Source organism: Poecilia reticulata, chromosome 7, assembly GCF_904066995.2.
Source record: "Poecilia reticulata chromosome 7, P_reticulata-male-v2, whole genome shotgun sequence".
In the NCBI taxonomy this organism is placed as follows: domain Eukaryota; kingdom Metazoa; phylum Chordata; class Actinopteri; order Cyprinodontiformes; family Poeciliidae; genus Poecilia; species Poecilia reticulata.
The window spans coordinates 26547434-26564213 of record NC_088836.1 but is presented as its reverse complement, the minus strand read 5'-3'; the positions used below and the strand labels follow the sequence as shown (position 1 = coordinate 26564213).

General features: G+C 37.1%; 2 protein-coding genes across 2 annotated transcripts; one reads left to right on the top strand and one right to left on the bottom strand.

The window, feature by feature from the left end:
* Positions 1–568: 568 nt before the first annotated feature.
* On the bottom strand, positions 569–9083 carry dnajc5aa (DnaJ (Hsp40) homolog, subfamily C, member 5aa). Its single transcript, XM_008414395.3, has 5 exons — positions 8910–9083; positions 6930–7052; positions 6629–6842; positions 5575–5746; positions 569–3352 (listed from the first exon to the last, which is right to left on the bottom strand). The coding sequence occupies exons 2-5, from the start codon at positions 7037–7039 to the stop codon at positions 3249–3251; spliced, it is 600 nt and encodes a 199-aa protein (XP_008412617.1). The 5' UTR covers positions 7040–7052; positions 8910–9083; the 3' UTR covers positions 569–3248.
* Positions 9084–10387: 1304 nt separating this feature from the next.
* On the top strand, positions 10388–14408 carry LOC103467734 (glucose-induced degradation protein 8-B homolog). Its single transcript, XM_008414394.3, has 5 exons — positions 10388–10577; positions 10870–10997; positions 11865–12061; positions 12241–12438; positions 13239–14408. Exons 2-5 carry the CDS (start codon positions 10877–10879, stop codon positions 13410–13412), a joined length of 690 nt encoding a protein of 229 aa, XP_008412616.1. The 5' UTR covers positions 10388–10577; positions 10870–10876; the 3' UTR covers positions 13413–14408.
* Positions 14409–16780: the final 2372 nt, after the last annotated feature.

Below are 16780 nucleotides of genomic sequence, written 5' to 3'. Positions count from 1 at the left end.
AGCTCGGTTTTATAAACTCATTCTAAGGATGACAAGTGAGACGAAAACCATCTACCACTTAAATTTGTTGCAAACCATTTGCTGGTTAGCACAGAGCATCTTCATTGACTAAACACAAATCACAATTGGATTTACAAATAAAATTACTTGAATCTGACGTCACTGTATAAATATATTTGTCTCCATCTGGTGGTAAAAATTACATCCACATAACGAGCAGCTTCTGCAAAAAGCTGCACTGAAGCATCATATTAATAAATTATAATTCCAATGATGATAGAAACTTGTTTTACGCTGCGCGCATTCTACTTGTTATTGCTAATATATACAAATAATAATGATAAAATAATGTTAAAGTATCGCATAAAAGGAAGTTAAATACAATAATTGCTTAGATGGTAAAAAAAGACAAAACTTTACATTATTAACACTGACCCATTTGTTTTCCACTTTGTTTTTTACTGCATTTTATGAGACTATTAATAGATTCAGGTGGATAATCACTTTATTTCCTGCCAAGTATTAAAATCATGGCTTTCTAAAAAATAAAAATAGATGAAGACATGAGTCAAAATGTTGAGGAACATTTATTCAACAACAGCAAATCAGATTAATGATCCACTTGTTTTCTTCCAGACACACAGTTACCATGCTACAACATAAATGTTTATACTTTATATGGGCTGAGTGTATGTACAGGCAGCTCCAACCATTAAACCATCCCTTACTGGGTTTAATGGTTACATTACAACACCATACCATTTAAAATGACTGGAAATCCTCCTTTAAAACGTAACGGAATATGAAATAAATAAAAAATTCAAAAATGCATCATATAACCATTTCACTATAGTTACACTATATACTATTTTTTTGGAGTCATTTCCTGATCCATTAAAGTTTTTTGTTTTTTTTTCGACACAGTGCATTCAGCTGAAAACATTTACAGTAGCGTTTTTCAGTATCTCAATGAAAAAGCCATGACAGGAACATCTATGTTGCATCGACGGGCTACAGGAAACATCATACGAGGGCCACAGAGGTCAACATCCATACCATTAAGAGCAGAGGGGTGGGCTACGGGGGCTCACCAATTGTAAACCATTTAAACACATCAGTTGTAGTCATGAAGCTGCAAAAGTAGCAAAGATTAATATGTGGTAAAATATGCGGTACGAGAAAAACGTTTCTTATTTTTTCTCAGAGATGCATTTCGCAGATTCAGAAAGTCAACAATGAAGAACGTCACAGCATCGGACAGAATATCAGGCTCATCAGATTTAAACTCAATAATATCACCCAGGAAGAGAGGGACGCGTAACGTTTGGTGCAAAGAGGAAATGATGTGATGCCATCAGCCAGCGTGGACGAAGTGCAGCTGCTTGGATTAAACCAGCAAAATAAAGTTTAACTAAATTAACCAGAATGAGGTGCAGCTTAATGCATTAAAATAAGATATTTTATGCCATTAAAATTAGATATTTTAATGCCATAAAATATTATTTCTGCATTAAGATAATACAACAGAATAATATTGCATTATTTTAATGCAACATTTTTTAAAAATGCATTAAAATTATTAAATAGATTATTTTATTCAAAATAAAATAATTTTAAATGAATTTAAAATAAAATAATTTTCATTTATTTTATTTTAAATATTTTATATGAAATAAAATAAATTAAGAACAGCTTGAATGAGATCAAGCTTGAAAACTGAGATATTGTTGAATAATAACAATAAAATAAGCTAAAATAAAATAAACAACTGTTTATAGTTACACTGTAACATAAAATAAAACAAAAATATAAAAATAGTTTGGATGAGATGAAGCTTGACCAAACTGAAGTTAGTATTGCACAATAAAACTCAAATATAATGAAATAAAATAAGATAAAAACTAATGGATGGGATTAATTTTTAATAAGCAGATTGTGCTTAATAGAGCAAAAAAGATATAAAACAAAATCAGTTTGAATTATGTTTAGTATAACAAAGTTAAGCTCCTTGGCTTTATGCAATAAAATAAAAGCTTGAATGAGATGAATCCTAAGTTAACCTTAATGTTGCACAATAAAAAAATAAAACCAGGCTGAATTAGATGAAACTTGGCAAAGCTGAGCTTATTATTGCACAAAAAACTAAAAAATAAAATAAAATCAGCTTGGATTATGCACGGTTTAACAAAGCTAAGCTCCTTGGCTTTATGCAATAAAAATAAAACCAGCTTGGATGAAGTGAAACTAAATAAACTTGAGCTCCTTGAAGAAAAAGTTGTTTTGTGTGAGATTCCTTCTAACTGTTGCATCCAGAGTTCATGTCAATGTTAAGCTGCTGATATGAAAATATGAGATTTACAATGTAACATGGATCAAATGCATTATAAAAGTTTGCTTTAAAGTAATCACAACACCTGCTGCTGCGGTGAGGCGCAGAAAGCAAACCTTTCCCTGTTGCATGTAAAGGGATATGAAGCTGATGCTAAATAATAATCAAAGCCTAAATTGAACCCCGGCTGGTATCTATGAACACCTATCCACCAATAAAGCTGGGTGCCTTAACGACTTGGATCAAACCCACTCAGGAAGGAACACAGAAGAGACAAACAGAAGACAGCGTCAGAGCTCTTTTTGTGCTGGAAACAAAATCGACCTCAAATTAGAAGTGAAAAGTGCAAACATGGGGACAAACCAGTCCTCTAACGTTTAATGATGGCACAGACTGCCTGAACCTTCATGCATGTTTCCAACCGTCCCTGATGAGCCGTGGCTCTCCGCTCCTTCAGCAGAAAATATCTCGTAAACTTTACCTCCTTCTACTCCTCCTGGTGAGCTGTGCTCATTTTAACATCACTGCACATATGTTATGAGTCTTGCTAATAAGTAAAACTGTTGCCAAGGCATAAAGAAATTGTAGGGACAATGTTTTCGACACAGTGCATGCTACACCATGATGCAAACGATGGGAAACGGGGGGAAACTGTGTGGTTAAAGTGCAGAAGAAGAACCCAAAGGGAAACAGTTTGGTTGTTTCTCTTTCCTTCTTGCACGTGGGGAAAGGATGATGAGGGATGGGGGGGAGTGGATGTGACTTCATCAGTTCATTTGAAAAGCCATGCTGACAAGTCCACTCTCCTCTGCATGGCTCTTCTGACGTGGAAGGATGGGTTTGCCTTTTTCTTTCATCTCACGAAGGTGGAGCAGGGAAGCAGGCAGGATCCCGTTCGGGTCTGATGGGAGCGGAGGGGTTAGTTGAAGCCGGTGTCGGTGTGGTAGGAGTAGTGCCCATCCGATGTTAGCTGAGTCGTCTCTGTTGCCGACGGCTGCAGCACTATGGGCTCCCCAGCAGCCTCTGTTTGAGAAACAGAGACTTCATTTCAATACACCGTTCCCACAAGTCTGAACCGGAAGTGATCCACGCCATCTTGGTAGGCAAACACAGCGCAAAGCATAGATGAGCCGTGGCTTCGAGACCAACGAAATGAAAATATGTTAACACTCTTGACCAATGAGCAAGAGAAATTTATGTTAACAAAATGGCTGCTGTCGGGATCGATCCGTGCAATACAGAGAGTGGAAACATGTCACACCATGTGGACAAGCTGCCTCTGATCTCTAACTATGATACAGTTCACTACTTAGTGAACATAGAGTGCTACACAATGGAGGAGCTTCGAGACCTAAAATCTATGGACGCATACAATCAGTGTTTAAAAGGATTTATAAACGACGTTCAAACTCTTCCTGTAGATAACGAGGTTCTGGTTCTGGCACAGCAGGTCTGCAGTAACACACATAGGCTACATGTCCATCTTAGCTCGCAGATAAAACTTACATTAACTAAGCTAATTTTTCTAGTTCGGCAGTAAATATCACTAAGATTTATCTTAGTATTACACAGAGGTGGGTAGAGTACTCAAAAATTGTAATTGCGTAATAGCTGTAACGTACTTATTTATAAGTTACACAGGAACGAGGCGAGAGCTAGCTCTAAGTTTGTGGCTTGTTTATTGTTGTCATAGCAACTCCATAGCAACTGTCATGACAGTTCGCTATGCTTCCAACCAAGATGGCTGTTAGCTACAAAACTGACGTCACATGAGAACTTTGTGTAACTTAAATAGAAACAAGATGAGAGCTAATTCTAAGGTTTTTTAGCAACTCCATAGCAACTGGCAACTAAGATGGCTGTTAGTTACAAAGTTCGTGGAAGTGTGATGCAACATGAGAACTATGTATACCAGGCTGCTTCAATGCCAACAGAGCATTTAAAGGTGACCTGCTATGTATCATCATAGGTCTACGGGCTACACAAAACATGTTCAATACATTTTGTGCACAAAATCATACTTAGATAATGATCATTTAGTTTGAGCTCCTTTCAGAATAAGTTGTTTTAGAACCTAAAATGACTGCAAACATGCGCTATTATACAACTGTACATCTTAGAAAAGCATTAGTGGAGCCTACTGCACAACCAACAAGAGTGCAGAAAGTGGTTTCTGGATGGTAAGTCAACAACAAAACACTTGTCATTTCCAGCAGCCATTGTGTAGCTCATAAATCAAGCAAAAACAAATTTTCTCAAAAAGCACCTGTTATGTCTTTTATTTTACAGATCACTGAACGGCTTAGCAACACATGTTTGGTTCTGCATCCCCAGGACTAAACATGGAAAAGCAGCATTCAGCTTTTATGCACCACAAATCTGGAACAAACTTCCAGAAAACTGCAAAACATCCAAAACACAGAGTTCCTTCAAATCAAGGCTAAAAACCCACCTGTTTAGAGTTGATTTTCAGAGATATTAAATAGAATATTGACCATTAAATGTTAATGTGTATTGATGGTTTTAACGATGGCACTTGACAAAATGTAATGTCTGTTATTGATTTTCACAACTGTTGACTATACAATACGTTTATGATCATTTTTATGTTTTCACCATGTAAAGCACTTCGAACTGCTCTGTTGCTGAAATATACAAATAAACTTGATTGGTTGATTACTTACAAAGCAATAAAAGAGTGGTACTCTAACATCAACTCTCATAAAAGCTGAACAGAAGTCAGTTTTCAAAAAGAAGCTGAAATTTCAAAAAGAAGCTGAAAAGCTTTTTAGGAGCAACACACCTATATCTGAAATGGTTAATTATTGTATATTTTATAAATGTATCGACATTTTGTACGAACTGTGACTCATTTTGTGAATGAATGAAATTTTATTGCTATTTAGTATAACTCTGTGATCTGTCATACATTTGAGTGATTTATTTTGTATGATGTATATTTCTAATGTGCTGGGGTTCCGTTTCGGTTGCTAAGTTACAGGGCTGGGCTAGGCTGGGGTTGCTAGGTAACGGGACAGTGCCCGTGGCATGTGACTCAACAATTTTGGAGGTTTTTTAACAGCTTCTTCTCCTGACACCAAAAAAACATTAACTTATTGCCAAAAAGTGTTGTTTTTAAGCATCTGGGTTGGTTTTAGAAGCAGTAAATACTCAAATGGAAATACAAAAAGCTGGGGAAAAAAATGTTAATTTTAACCCTTAAATGTTGGTTATTCGGGCCTCACCTCTCTCGTCAGACTGCAGCTGAGCCTCCAGGTCCTCGGGGGACACGTAGAAGTCCTGCTCCTGGCCCTCCCGAGGCCGAGGTTTACATCGTCCGCAGCAGCAATTACAGCAGCAGCACAGGCAGCAGCAGAAGTAGCATCCAGTGGCCAGGCCACAGAACACAAACAGAGCCTGCAGACACACAGGTCCAACAACACAAAACCTGGAGATCCATCTAAAAAACAGACTATCAAAAAGTTTATTTACTTCAGTAATTCACTTCAAAAAATTAGCAATTTATATTTTAAGTGATTTCAAACAAAGAGTGAAACTTTCCAAGTGTTCATATTAATTTTGAAGATTATAATTTAAAGTAAAGAACTACCAAATGTGTTTGAGTTTCACTGGGGTTGCTAGGTAACGTGCTTGAGCTTCTCTGGGGTTGCTAGGTAACGGGCTTGAGCTTCTCTAGGGTTGCTAGATAACGGGCTGGGTTTCCCTGGGGTGGCTAGGTAACGGGCTGGGCTTTGTTGGGGTGAATAGGTGAAGGTCAGAGCCTGCTGATTTGTGCCGTTACATTCGGAAGGCTTTTGAAATGGCTCAGTTTCCAGACACCCAAAAACATTAACTTACCGCCAGAAAAATATCTGGGTGTTTTTTTAAGCTCATGGGTTGCTATTAGAGGCAGTTGAGACCCAAATAGAAGTGTAAAAATGTGAATCCTTGCTTCATTTTTCCCATACTTTTTCCTTCCACTAAGCTTTTCATTGAATTAGCAGGAACAGCACTCCATAAGCAGTTAGCTTCTTTAGCAATGATCTTTTCTAATGTACCCTAAGTGACAGTTTGATAGACAATTGTCAAATATCGTTTTAATTTTCTGAGAGAATGAGTTTTGGGGTTTTATTAGCCATGATTGACCTATAATCATCAAAATTAACAGATAAAAACCAATGAGATACATCACTCTATTTCTTGCATGTGTTTCACATTTTGAGTTGAATTACTAAAGGTATAAATGTATTAAAATGCACTTTATATGGTTAAAAAACAATGTTTTTTTCCACATCTTACCTTTGCCCACCAGCTTGAAAGGACAAAGTAAGTGTTAACATTCTCCTCTCCAAACTGCTCAGCCACATACAGTCCCAGAGAGCCGTATTTATCGTAAATATTACGCTTAGTGGGGTCATTCAGGATGGCATGGGCGTTGTTTATCTCTTTGAATTTTTCGGCTGCCTCCGGATTGTCTGGGTTCTTGTCAGGGTGGAACTTTAGCGCCAGTTTCCTGTTGCAGAAGGCAGGTTTAAAATGGCCGAACGGCAGCAGAGGGGATTGAATCAGTCTGATTGTAAATCACAGCGGTCAGCCTCACCTGTAGGACCTCTTGATGTCGTCTGATGTGGCCACCTTGTCGACCCCCAGGACGTGGTAGAGAGACTCCCCGGCGGTGGACAGAGAGCGCTGCCTCTGCTGCTCAGCCATGATGCCTCACTGGCTGCACAGAGTGACAACAACAGAGGAAAGCACTGCTACTAAGGCCGGGCGATAAACTCATTCCAACAGTTAATCAAATACTTGGTTTCTGATTAATTTTTGAATTTTTTTTTCTTCATAAAAAAATTCTTTGGGTTTTCATAGTTCATGATGAGTCAGCTCTACAACTGAATATTAGGGCCAGGCTATGATGTTTTTTAAACTTTGAGAATAAAGTAATAATACTACCAGAATAAAGTTGGGAATAAAATTGTCATTTTTTGAGAACTCCAACACAGGAAAATTAAAATTAAAACGAGGAATGCTCAGCATCTTGTGAAGTAATACTTTACTCTTTTAACATATCAGCATGAAATTATTGTTCATGGCATGACTTTGAAATTATTGTGAAAATAACTGAGTCTGTTCAGAAGAGAAATCTACACAACCTGAGCTGGTCACGTCAGATCCCGATTAAGCTTTTCACATTAAAATAAAAAAATTTTCTCGTAATTTTAAGACATATTTTCAATGAAATTTGTGTCTTTTTCTGCTAATATTTTGACTTTATTCTCGTGAATAAACAAAAATGTTCATAGCCTGGCCCACATAATTCACTGAAGAGATGACTGAAACAAAAGCCACTTTATGAAAATATTTTTCCTGTAATTTCTTTTGCAGAAAAGTACAACGGTGCATTAGGGCCATGCAAAAAAATAAAAACCATAATTATGAGATGAAAGTCCTAAAATTACAAAAATTAAATCATATTACGAGAATAAAGTCCTAAAATTACAAGAGTAAATTCATAATGTTACGAGAATAAAGTTGTATGAGTATGCAGTCAAAATAATATGAGACTAAAGTCATAATATTACAACTTTATTCTCATAATAGTATGACTTTATTTGCGTTATGACTTTGTTCTTGTACGACTTAATTCTCTCTTTTTTTTCTTTTCTTTTTTTGTAATGGCCCAAATCCTCTCTTGTAGAAAAGAAAGCAAGCAAAAAAGAAAAATCTGTTAAAATTTGAAACCTGACATGGTACGAAAAAAATCTGAGATTTTATTTTTAAACCCTGTTGCTCAGTCATAAAATATAAATTAAAGAAATTTTTTTAAAAAAATCTTCACTGCTTTTTATTTTTTAAATCATGACAATCATAAAGAGGCATTTGAGGCTGAAGGCATCAGGGAACAGCTAGTTCTATAAACACAAAGTCCCAACATGCATTTTTTACAGAGAAATCAAATCTGTGCAGGTCCAAATGACGAACTAATTTTTTCACCTGCATTTATCTGGTTTCCCTTTTGGGTTCTAGCTGATTACTGACAGCATTGCAGCTTGGCAGGTCCACTGCTTTTAGTAAATTACAAACTGACGTCCCTGCAGGCTGAACAGCTACAGCACAGCGGGGTAGATAAAACATGATTCTACACAGAATAATTTTTATTTATTTAATCATTCTCAAGAACCAGACTGCGTCCAAATGGGTGTCAGCTCGACACAAATGAAGAGGCACTGCTCTGTATTTGAAGCCCTTCTCGTTTTATCGTTACATTTTCACGGAAATCTAATTCATCTAAGAGGCGGCTTTCAAATATTCCCCCTCTACGAATCTCATCCCCGAACGTAAATTGTCTTTATGAAGGATTAGAAATTACGAGTTCAATCCCGGGAGCGTAATCTCTGATCGAGCATCATCAGCTGCACTGCCTCAGCGCGCAGCATCCATGTTGGTTCGCTTCCTGCATGGGGCCTGCTCTGCTCTGGATCCTCAGGCAGGGATGGATCGTCGTTTTTTGTTCAAGGGCAAGAGGCAGCGTCAAAGGGGAAAAAAAGAAGAGAAAATACAGAAAAGCAGAGGGCATCCTCACCTTTCAGTCGGCTCTGTTGCTCAATAGGAATACCGATCCGGACGGGTTCTGATGTGAGGCGGTGCAGCGTGACTATGGCCGCATCTCGCACGTACCCGGACCCTCTCTGGCTCTCACTATGCGACCATGGACAGCTGCTGCAGCTCGCTGGCTCCGCCCCCTGGTACCCCACGGAGGACCCGACGTGCGCGTGCACTGACGAAATGATGACGTAGAACGCGCGCGGTGAGGAAAGCTGTTATTAATAATTATATTATATTATATTATATTATATTATATTATATTATATTATATTATATTATATTATATTATATTATATTATCATAGTTGGGTAATAACTAGTACAGTATTCACAATAATAATTTAATAAAATCCTTGTTCAAGTTTTTGCTTGTATTTCGTCTTCAGAAAAACAAAACAATGGTCTACCAGCTCTAATCCTAATTCCAATTTGAGTTGGAATTAGGGTTGGAAGGAGAGTTGGAATTACCCTTCTTCTGAACTTAATTCCAGCCCTCCTTCCCACCAATCAATCCCAGGAGACTGAATTAGAGTTCAATCTCCTGGGATTGAATTCTAATTTCAATCCTAATTCAAATTCTCCTTCTGACCCTCATTTCTCCTTCCAACCCTGCCCCACCACCCCTATTTCCAATTTGGGTTGGAAATAGGGTTTCCAACCCAAATTGCAACCCTTCTTACAACCTTATTCAGCCACCCTTCCCCTCAGTTCTCCTTCCAAACCTCTTTCCAGATCCTTTCAAACCCTAATTCCAAACCTCCTTCCAGCCAGCCCCGGTTCCAGAACAGTTTAGCAGTTCCGCCCCCTGGTACCCCACGGTGGTACCAGGGGGCGGCATAGGGATTGATGTAAAACACCGGCGTTTCTTACTGCTCATGTTGCGTTTAAAGGCGGCTCGGAAAAACATATTACAACATGGATCAAGTCTAGGTCCTAGCTAACAATGGATTAACCAGTTGTAACGACTGAAAAAGTGCGGGAGACAGAAGGCATTGATACGGGAGGTGCGGGAGCCCCTACTGTATCAAATCGAGATAGGAATAATAAAAATGAAAGAAATAGCTTCCAGTCCAGAGGGAGAAGGGCATTGGTTACTCTGTGGCAGGTAAGGCCCCCCCAATGCCCACCCATGCCGCTGGGCCTGCTTCCAGCCCTCCTTCCAACCCTATTCAACCCTCATTTCTAATCTATTCAACTCTGCTACCAAGCTCGGATAATATGAGTTATATCTAATTTCCCTTTTTTAAAGTTACATTTTGAATTGAATACATTTATAAGTGTATAAAATTGTGCAAATAATAAAAAAATATATATATTAAAACACTACTTGTAGTACTATGAAACACGCCTTTTACTCAGTGACTACAAAAGCTGTGTAAAACGTTCTTATGAGATGAACCTCGCTGTTCCTCAGCAACCGTGACGTCACAGCCATAACCAATCGGAGGCTTCGCTGCTCTCTCACACACCTATCGCGAGGTTATCAAATTAGCCTCGTTAGTGAGGTAGCGGTCGGAGCTTTATTCTATACAGACGTCTGACTGTTTTTTATTCTTCTAGAAGCATCAAGACGACTTCACTTGGTTCATTTATTGTTTTCTTTTCTCCCTGCGTGAACGGAAACTCAGCGGACCTTGAGTTTGACGGTAAACTGTGAAAACGCGTACAGTATGCTAACTAGCTGCGGCTAATGCTGTGGAGGAAGCGGGTTTGTTTTGATCGCCCCGGTTTGTTTTTGATGACGCTTGCAGGTGTTTAATCGTGATTCGAGTCGCGTAGATACTGTTTTATTTGCCTGCAGCGTTTCAGACTGTAATGTTTGATTCGTCTGTCTGTGTTTATTTTCTAATTAATTAGTTGTTGATACGCAGCAGTTCTTGCAGATCCATGGTTTGGCCAAGCTGTGTCAGTCTTGCTCATGTTTCGCCTCCTCTTCAGGTTCCCAATGATGAGTTATGCTGAAAAGCCAGAGGACATAACAAAAGAGGAGTGGATGGACAAATTAAACAATGTTCACATTCAGAGGGCGGACATGAATAGGCTCATCATGAATTACTTGGTGACAGGTGAGACATTTCTCTAGAAAACAGTGACTGTAACCTGAATATTTACCTTATCCCACTGCATCTAAAAAAATATGAATATGATCCAAAGTTTATTTATTTTAGTAATTCGCTTAAAAAATGTAAACTTTAACACGCAGCCGTACATGTCAACTAGGGCTACACTTTACATTGAGAACATGTCATCATTGTAATATCTATGTGTGCAATGTTCGTATTGCAAAGGACTGTTTGGAGTGCACTAATTGTTTTCTATCACATTTCAGATTATGAACTTGCATTTTGCCTGCTTTTACAGTAATATTTTGTCAATTGGGCCTGGGTGTAGTGGCAGCAGATGCTCATACTGGGCACAAATGACATTGCCCAAAGTGTTAAAGGTCACAAGTTGATGAGAAAGAAAGGAAAGAAGAGAACTGGCAAATATAACCTGTTATCATCATCGCAAGATTGTCTATTGTCCTTCATCCGTGATGTCAGATATTCTTATCTGTTAATTTGGAGGATATTAGTTACTCACTTCTGGCTCTGGAGCGGCCTAACACAAGTAAAGTGACAGTTTTGCCCCATGTCCAGGTTGTCTACCATTGAATGTCCCCCAAATCCAAAATTTGTTTTGTTTTTTTATGCAATGTTGTATTTTTTAGAAAAATAATATTAGTTTTATCAGCTGTAAGCTATAATCATAAAAATTGGCAAAAATAAGCACATCGATTGAAGTATGCCATGTTTTTTAATAGAATCTGGCTATTACAAGTTTTGATATTCCAAGTTTTGATCTAAAAGACAAACTTTCTCGTGATATTTTAGGTTAATGGAGTGTATTATTTATTAACTTATTTGCATCTGTCCTTCTGTGTATATCTGAAGAGGGCTTCAAAGAGGCAGCAGAAAAGTTTCGGATGGAGTCAGGAATTGAGCCCAGTGTGGATTTGGACTCCTTGGATGAAAGAATTAAGATTAGAGAGATGATCCTGAAGGGGCAGATCCAAGAAGCTATCGCGCTCATCAACAGCCTACACCCGGAGTTACTGGACACAAACCGATACTTGTATTTCCATCTGCAGGTACGGTTGCACCCGACCACTTACACTCATCAGTTGATGTAAACATAACATGTAGCTCTGGTATTTCCCAAAGTCAGTGATAATGTTTTATTTTGGGGGAAAAAACATTATTAAATGTGAGAAAACAACATAATGTTACTTGCACATTAACTTTACACCCTTCATTATCTTTCTTGTAGCAGCAACATTTGATTGAGCTAATCAGGCTAAGAGAGACAGAGTCGGCCCTGGAGTTTGCTCAGACGCAGCTCGCAGAACAGGGGGAAGAGAGCCGAGAGTGTCTGACCGAGATGGAGCGAACGCTCGCCCTTCTGGCCTTCGACAACCCCGAGGAGTCGCCCTTCGGAGACCTGCTCAACATGATGCAGCGGCAAAAGGTCGTCCTCACTGTGCCTGGTTGTAAACTGTTGTATTTAGCAGTAGGGCTGGACAATAAATCAATGTTGAAACAATTTAAGAGCCCACTGCACTGAACTACTTTGAAAACCTCCTGGTTATTCCACCAAATGTCGATTCCTGAACTCTTCCTGAGTTAAAACATTAGTGTTATTGTTTCTAAATGAATATCAACTTGTTTTTGTTTCATTATTTGAGGTCTGGAAGCTCTGCATCTTTTTTATTATTTTGACCAGTTCTCATTTTTTGCAAATAAAAACTAAATTTTTGCTTGGAATTTTACAGAAATGTTGTCAGTAGTTCATAGAATAAAATAATAACGTTAATTTTACTCAAACATAAACCTATAAAGAGTAAAATCAGAGAAACTGATCATTTTAAGTGGCCTCTTACTTTTTCCCAGCGCTGTATATCACAATAGACATGATCAATTTCAATAGATGATACATCTGATCGAATATTCAAAATAGAGGGTCAGGAAATAATTTTCCTTCCACTTCAGAATTCTACAGTTTTTTTTTTTTTTTTGTCAAATATATTAAAATAAAAAAATAAATAAAAAGAAGTCTATGGTTTAAACATGATAAAATGTTAAGTTTAAAAAGTTGGCAACATTTTCGGCTGGAATTTGCCAAATTTCCATTATTTAGATTTTTGTTTTCTTTTTTTGGATTTGTGCAGTCATCAGTTTTTATTGTTCTTTATAATGTAGTGAGCACAAGGATAATAAAAACTGAATTTAGCAAAAAGACAAACAAAGGTTTTCTGTTTTGTCACGCAGGTGTGGAGCGAGGTGAACCAAGCCGTGCTGGACTATGAAAACAGGGAGTCGACCCCTAAACTGGCTAAACTCCTGAAGTTACTGCTGTGGGCTCAAAACGAGTTGGACCAGAAGAAGGTTAAATATCCTAAAATGACGGACCTCAGCACCGGCGCCATTGAGGACCCCAAGTGAACGTAAAAAACAGTCGTCACCTACACGTCTACTTAATTTATGATCCATCAGCGACTGCGTTACAACCAGGTAACATAACATGTATGTTAAAACATATGTACAGTTTTGTTTTGTTTTTTCCACGTCATTTATACTCATCGTGGAAATGGTAGTTGCTGTATTTGCAAAATGACACGAACGATTCAGTTTAAATACAGTTTCTGGGTTTTACAAAATTCCAATGGCTGCTTTGTATATTTTGTCTATCGAAACCCTTTGCTGTTGAATTTCCAGAACAGGCCTCATTTTGCAGGGTTGATTGTGTGAATGAACGTGTTCAGCTCGAGCAGGTGGCTGGTTTTAAGAATCCATTTACAAAATGTGAATATTTTTCAAAAATGAACAGATAGCAACACTTTATTATTGTAATATAGATTTAATTGATGCTACATTTTATGGTTTTATTTACCTCGGTGTGTGACAGTTTGCTATAAATCAGCTACACACTTTTCAAACCGTGAAATTAAATGTACATTTGCAGTAAATTGTTCTGTAAATTAATTATTTCTCATGTTCAGAGACGGGTTGAAATCGGAGAGGGTTTGTTTTAGCGGAGTTGAGTCTCCTTGGCCTTTTCTGAGTGCTGCTGTGCTCCCAACATACTCCCTGAGATTAAATTTGGTTTTATATTTCAGGGTGTTGGTTTTGGAAATCCCAGTGACTGATGGATGATTTATACGCTGCAGCAGAGAAAGGGCTGCTTTGATAAATCTTTATAGCTAAAAAGTCTGTTTAATCAAGACCTTCGTCAGACTAAAACTGTTTACTGTCTTGGACTTTTATTTGGTAATTTATTCTGCAAAGTTAAATCTTAACATGTGATTTTATGAGTGCATTTTTTTTCTGTTAGGATTTTTCACGTTTTCTGCATGTCTGTGTTTACTTTTTTCGGTGAAGAAAAAGGTACTTGTGCTTGTTTATTTTATTAGATTTTATATTAAAGAAAATATCTTGCCACTGGTTGTCTGTCCATTTCTTTTATGGTCAAAATAGAATATTATTGTGAATCTCCACACATTTTTACTATCTTTCTTACAGTTGTGGTCAGTTGCATACTTTTTTTTCCAGGGTGAAATGAATACCCAGCAAATAATTTAATTTATGAAACTGTTTGGCACATGAATGTTATTGCTAAAATGAAACATACAAGCCTAAATATATATTTTTATACACATGATATGGTTTTTGCCCAGGGTGTCACAAAATTGGGAGGCCACACAATCAAACTTTAAAAAAGTCAGTTGTACACCTGAGTCTCCTAATTCATGTTTCACAGTTTAACTACTGTAAGAAGGTATTGCTGTATCCTTAATTTAGTGTTAAAGTTTTAATTTTAATTTTTCTAGATTAAACTCTTGATGATCGGACCTCAACCAGTTTATTCTATTTTGAAAGTAAACTTTTTTCCAAAAGAGCTAATGGTTTTATCAATTTTATCTCAGTAAATATCAGATTTAGATCAGAATGATGTGTCTAATTTTCTCTTTGAAGAAAGGACATTTTAGTGTGACTAGGTCTTTTTATCAGGGAAACGCAGATAGACACTAGGTGGTGCTAGAACTTTGGCCCCTTTTCCTCTGGACGAAAAAAGTGCCCTTTTGAAATATTTTAATGGCATGTTGTGTGGCCCAAGGTAGCATTTTTGGATATAAAAGCTGATAACATATGTTTTCCTAAATCTAACCTTTTTAAGCATAGTTAACCAATTTTAAACAGGGCAGTTGAACTAAGTAAATATATTTTGAGATTAAAAAAACAAAACAAAATGAATTAATAACACATCACCAAAGTAAGAGAAATTAATAAAAAGACTCAAGATGATATATTTGTTTCTTAAAAGAGAAAATGCAAGCCACTGAACAACTATTAGCTTTAAAAGAGGCACATATCAGAAAACCCTGATTTAAAAAAAAAACACACATTCCAGGAGTTTAATGTCAGCCTGCTATATCAGTTTGCTATGATCTGAAAGTTTCCCCGCTTCAAAGATCGTTTTGCAAAAGATAAAAGCAGGCGATTTTTTTACTTCTAGAAAGGCCGAGACCCAATTTACTTTTAATAATTTGTAAACTATAGATCTACCATTTTTGATCAGAAGAGCAGTCAAATTATAAGTCAGAATTACACCAGTGTTAAACCAGTATGAAGTTTCAAGTGAAACTTTCAAAGTGCATAGAGTGTGACAAAATTCTGGTAATGTGGAAACTCTGGTAAGGACTGTACTACTGAGAAACTTTATTAAAAGATGCACATGTTTCAGTTCCTGGTATTCACCAAAAAGAAACAGTTTATATTTAAATGGAAAAGGTGTAAAAAACACTGACCAAGCTATCAAATTCTTAGAAAAATTATGACCAACAAGCTTAACGGCCCAACGAGCTCATAAAAATCAAGCTAAATACCAAGACAAAAAACGAGAGCTAAATGCTAAATGACTGGCGTCATTGTTTTTTAAAAAGCTGAATATCAGCGAGAAGTTAATTTATTTCAGTAACTGAATTAAGAAAAGAAACATACTTAGCTTGATTACTCGATAAATTAAGGCTAATGACACAGCTAGCATACATAGGTGTGCCCAAAATCGGACAAATAAGAGCTAACGGTTTATGAATCCAATCACATTTTGACTGCGGTTTCCATGGTGACCATAAACGGGGTTCCCCACGTAGATTTTAAGGGGCCCTGACTGGGTTTTCAGTGGGAACCAAGATGGTTGACTTACGTAAGAGTAACAATACTTCATTATAATTTTACTCAAGTAAAAATAAAACCGTCATAAAAGTAAATGCACATGTTAAAGAACTATTATTAACTGGACTGGGATCTCAGCTGAGCAAAGATAACAAGTGGGTTTGTCCACATTTTCCATGATGATGTTTAATTTATTTTGAACAGACAAAAAGTAGAAACAGATTTAAAAAAGAAAAATAGTCATACCAACTGACATGCAATATTGTTCAAAAAGGAGCAGAAGACAGAAGATACATTTTTTTAATGATTTCCAGCCCCCCTCATGTTTGATCAAACAAAATTCACCTTTTCAAAAAAATAATAGTATTATGAAATACTTTTGACACAGAAGTACACAATCATGCAAATGCTGCTGACTTATACTTGCAAAGCAGCCAGTCTCTGACTTCCTGTCTATAGCCACATAAAAAAGTTGCTTGCTTGTTTTCAACGTTAAGTGAAAGGAAAAGATGTGGGGAAACTGAAGCCTTTATTCCCCCATTTTATTTATTCATTTATTTTTTTAAAGAACATAATACAAAGGCAGAGGAGCACATGATCAGTAAATAAAAAATATATTCTCAAAGATGAGACTCATT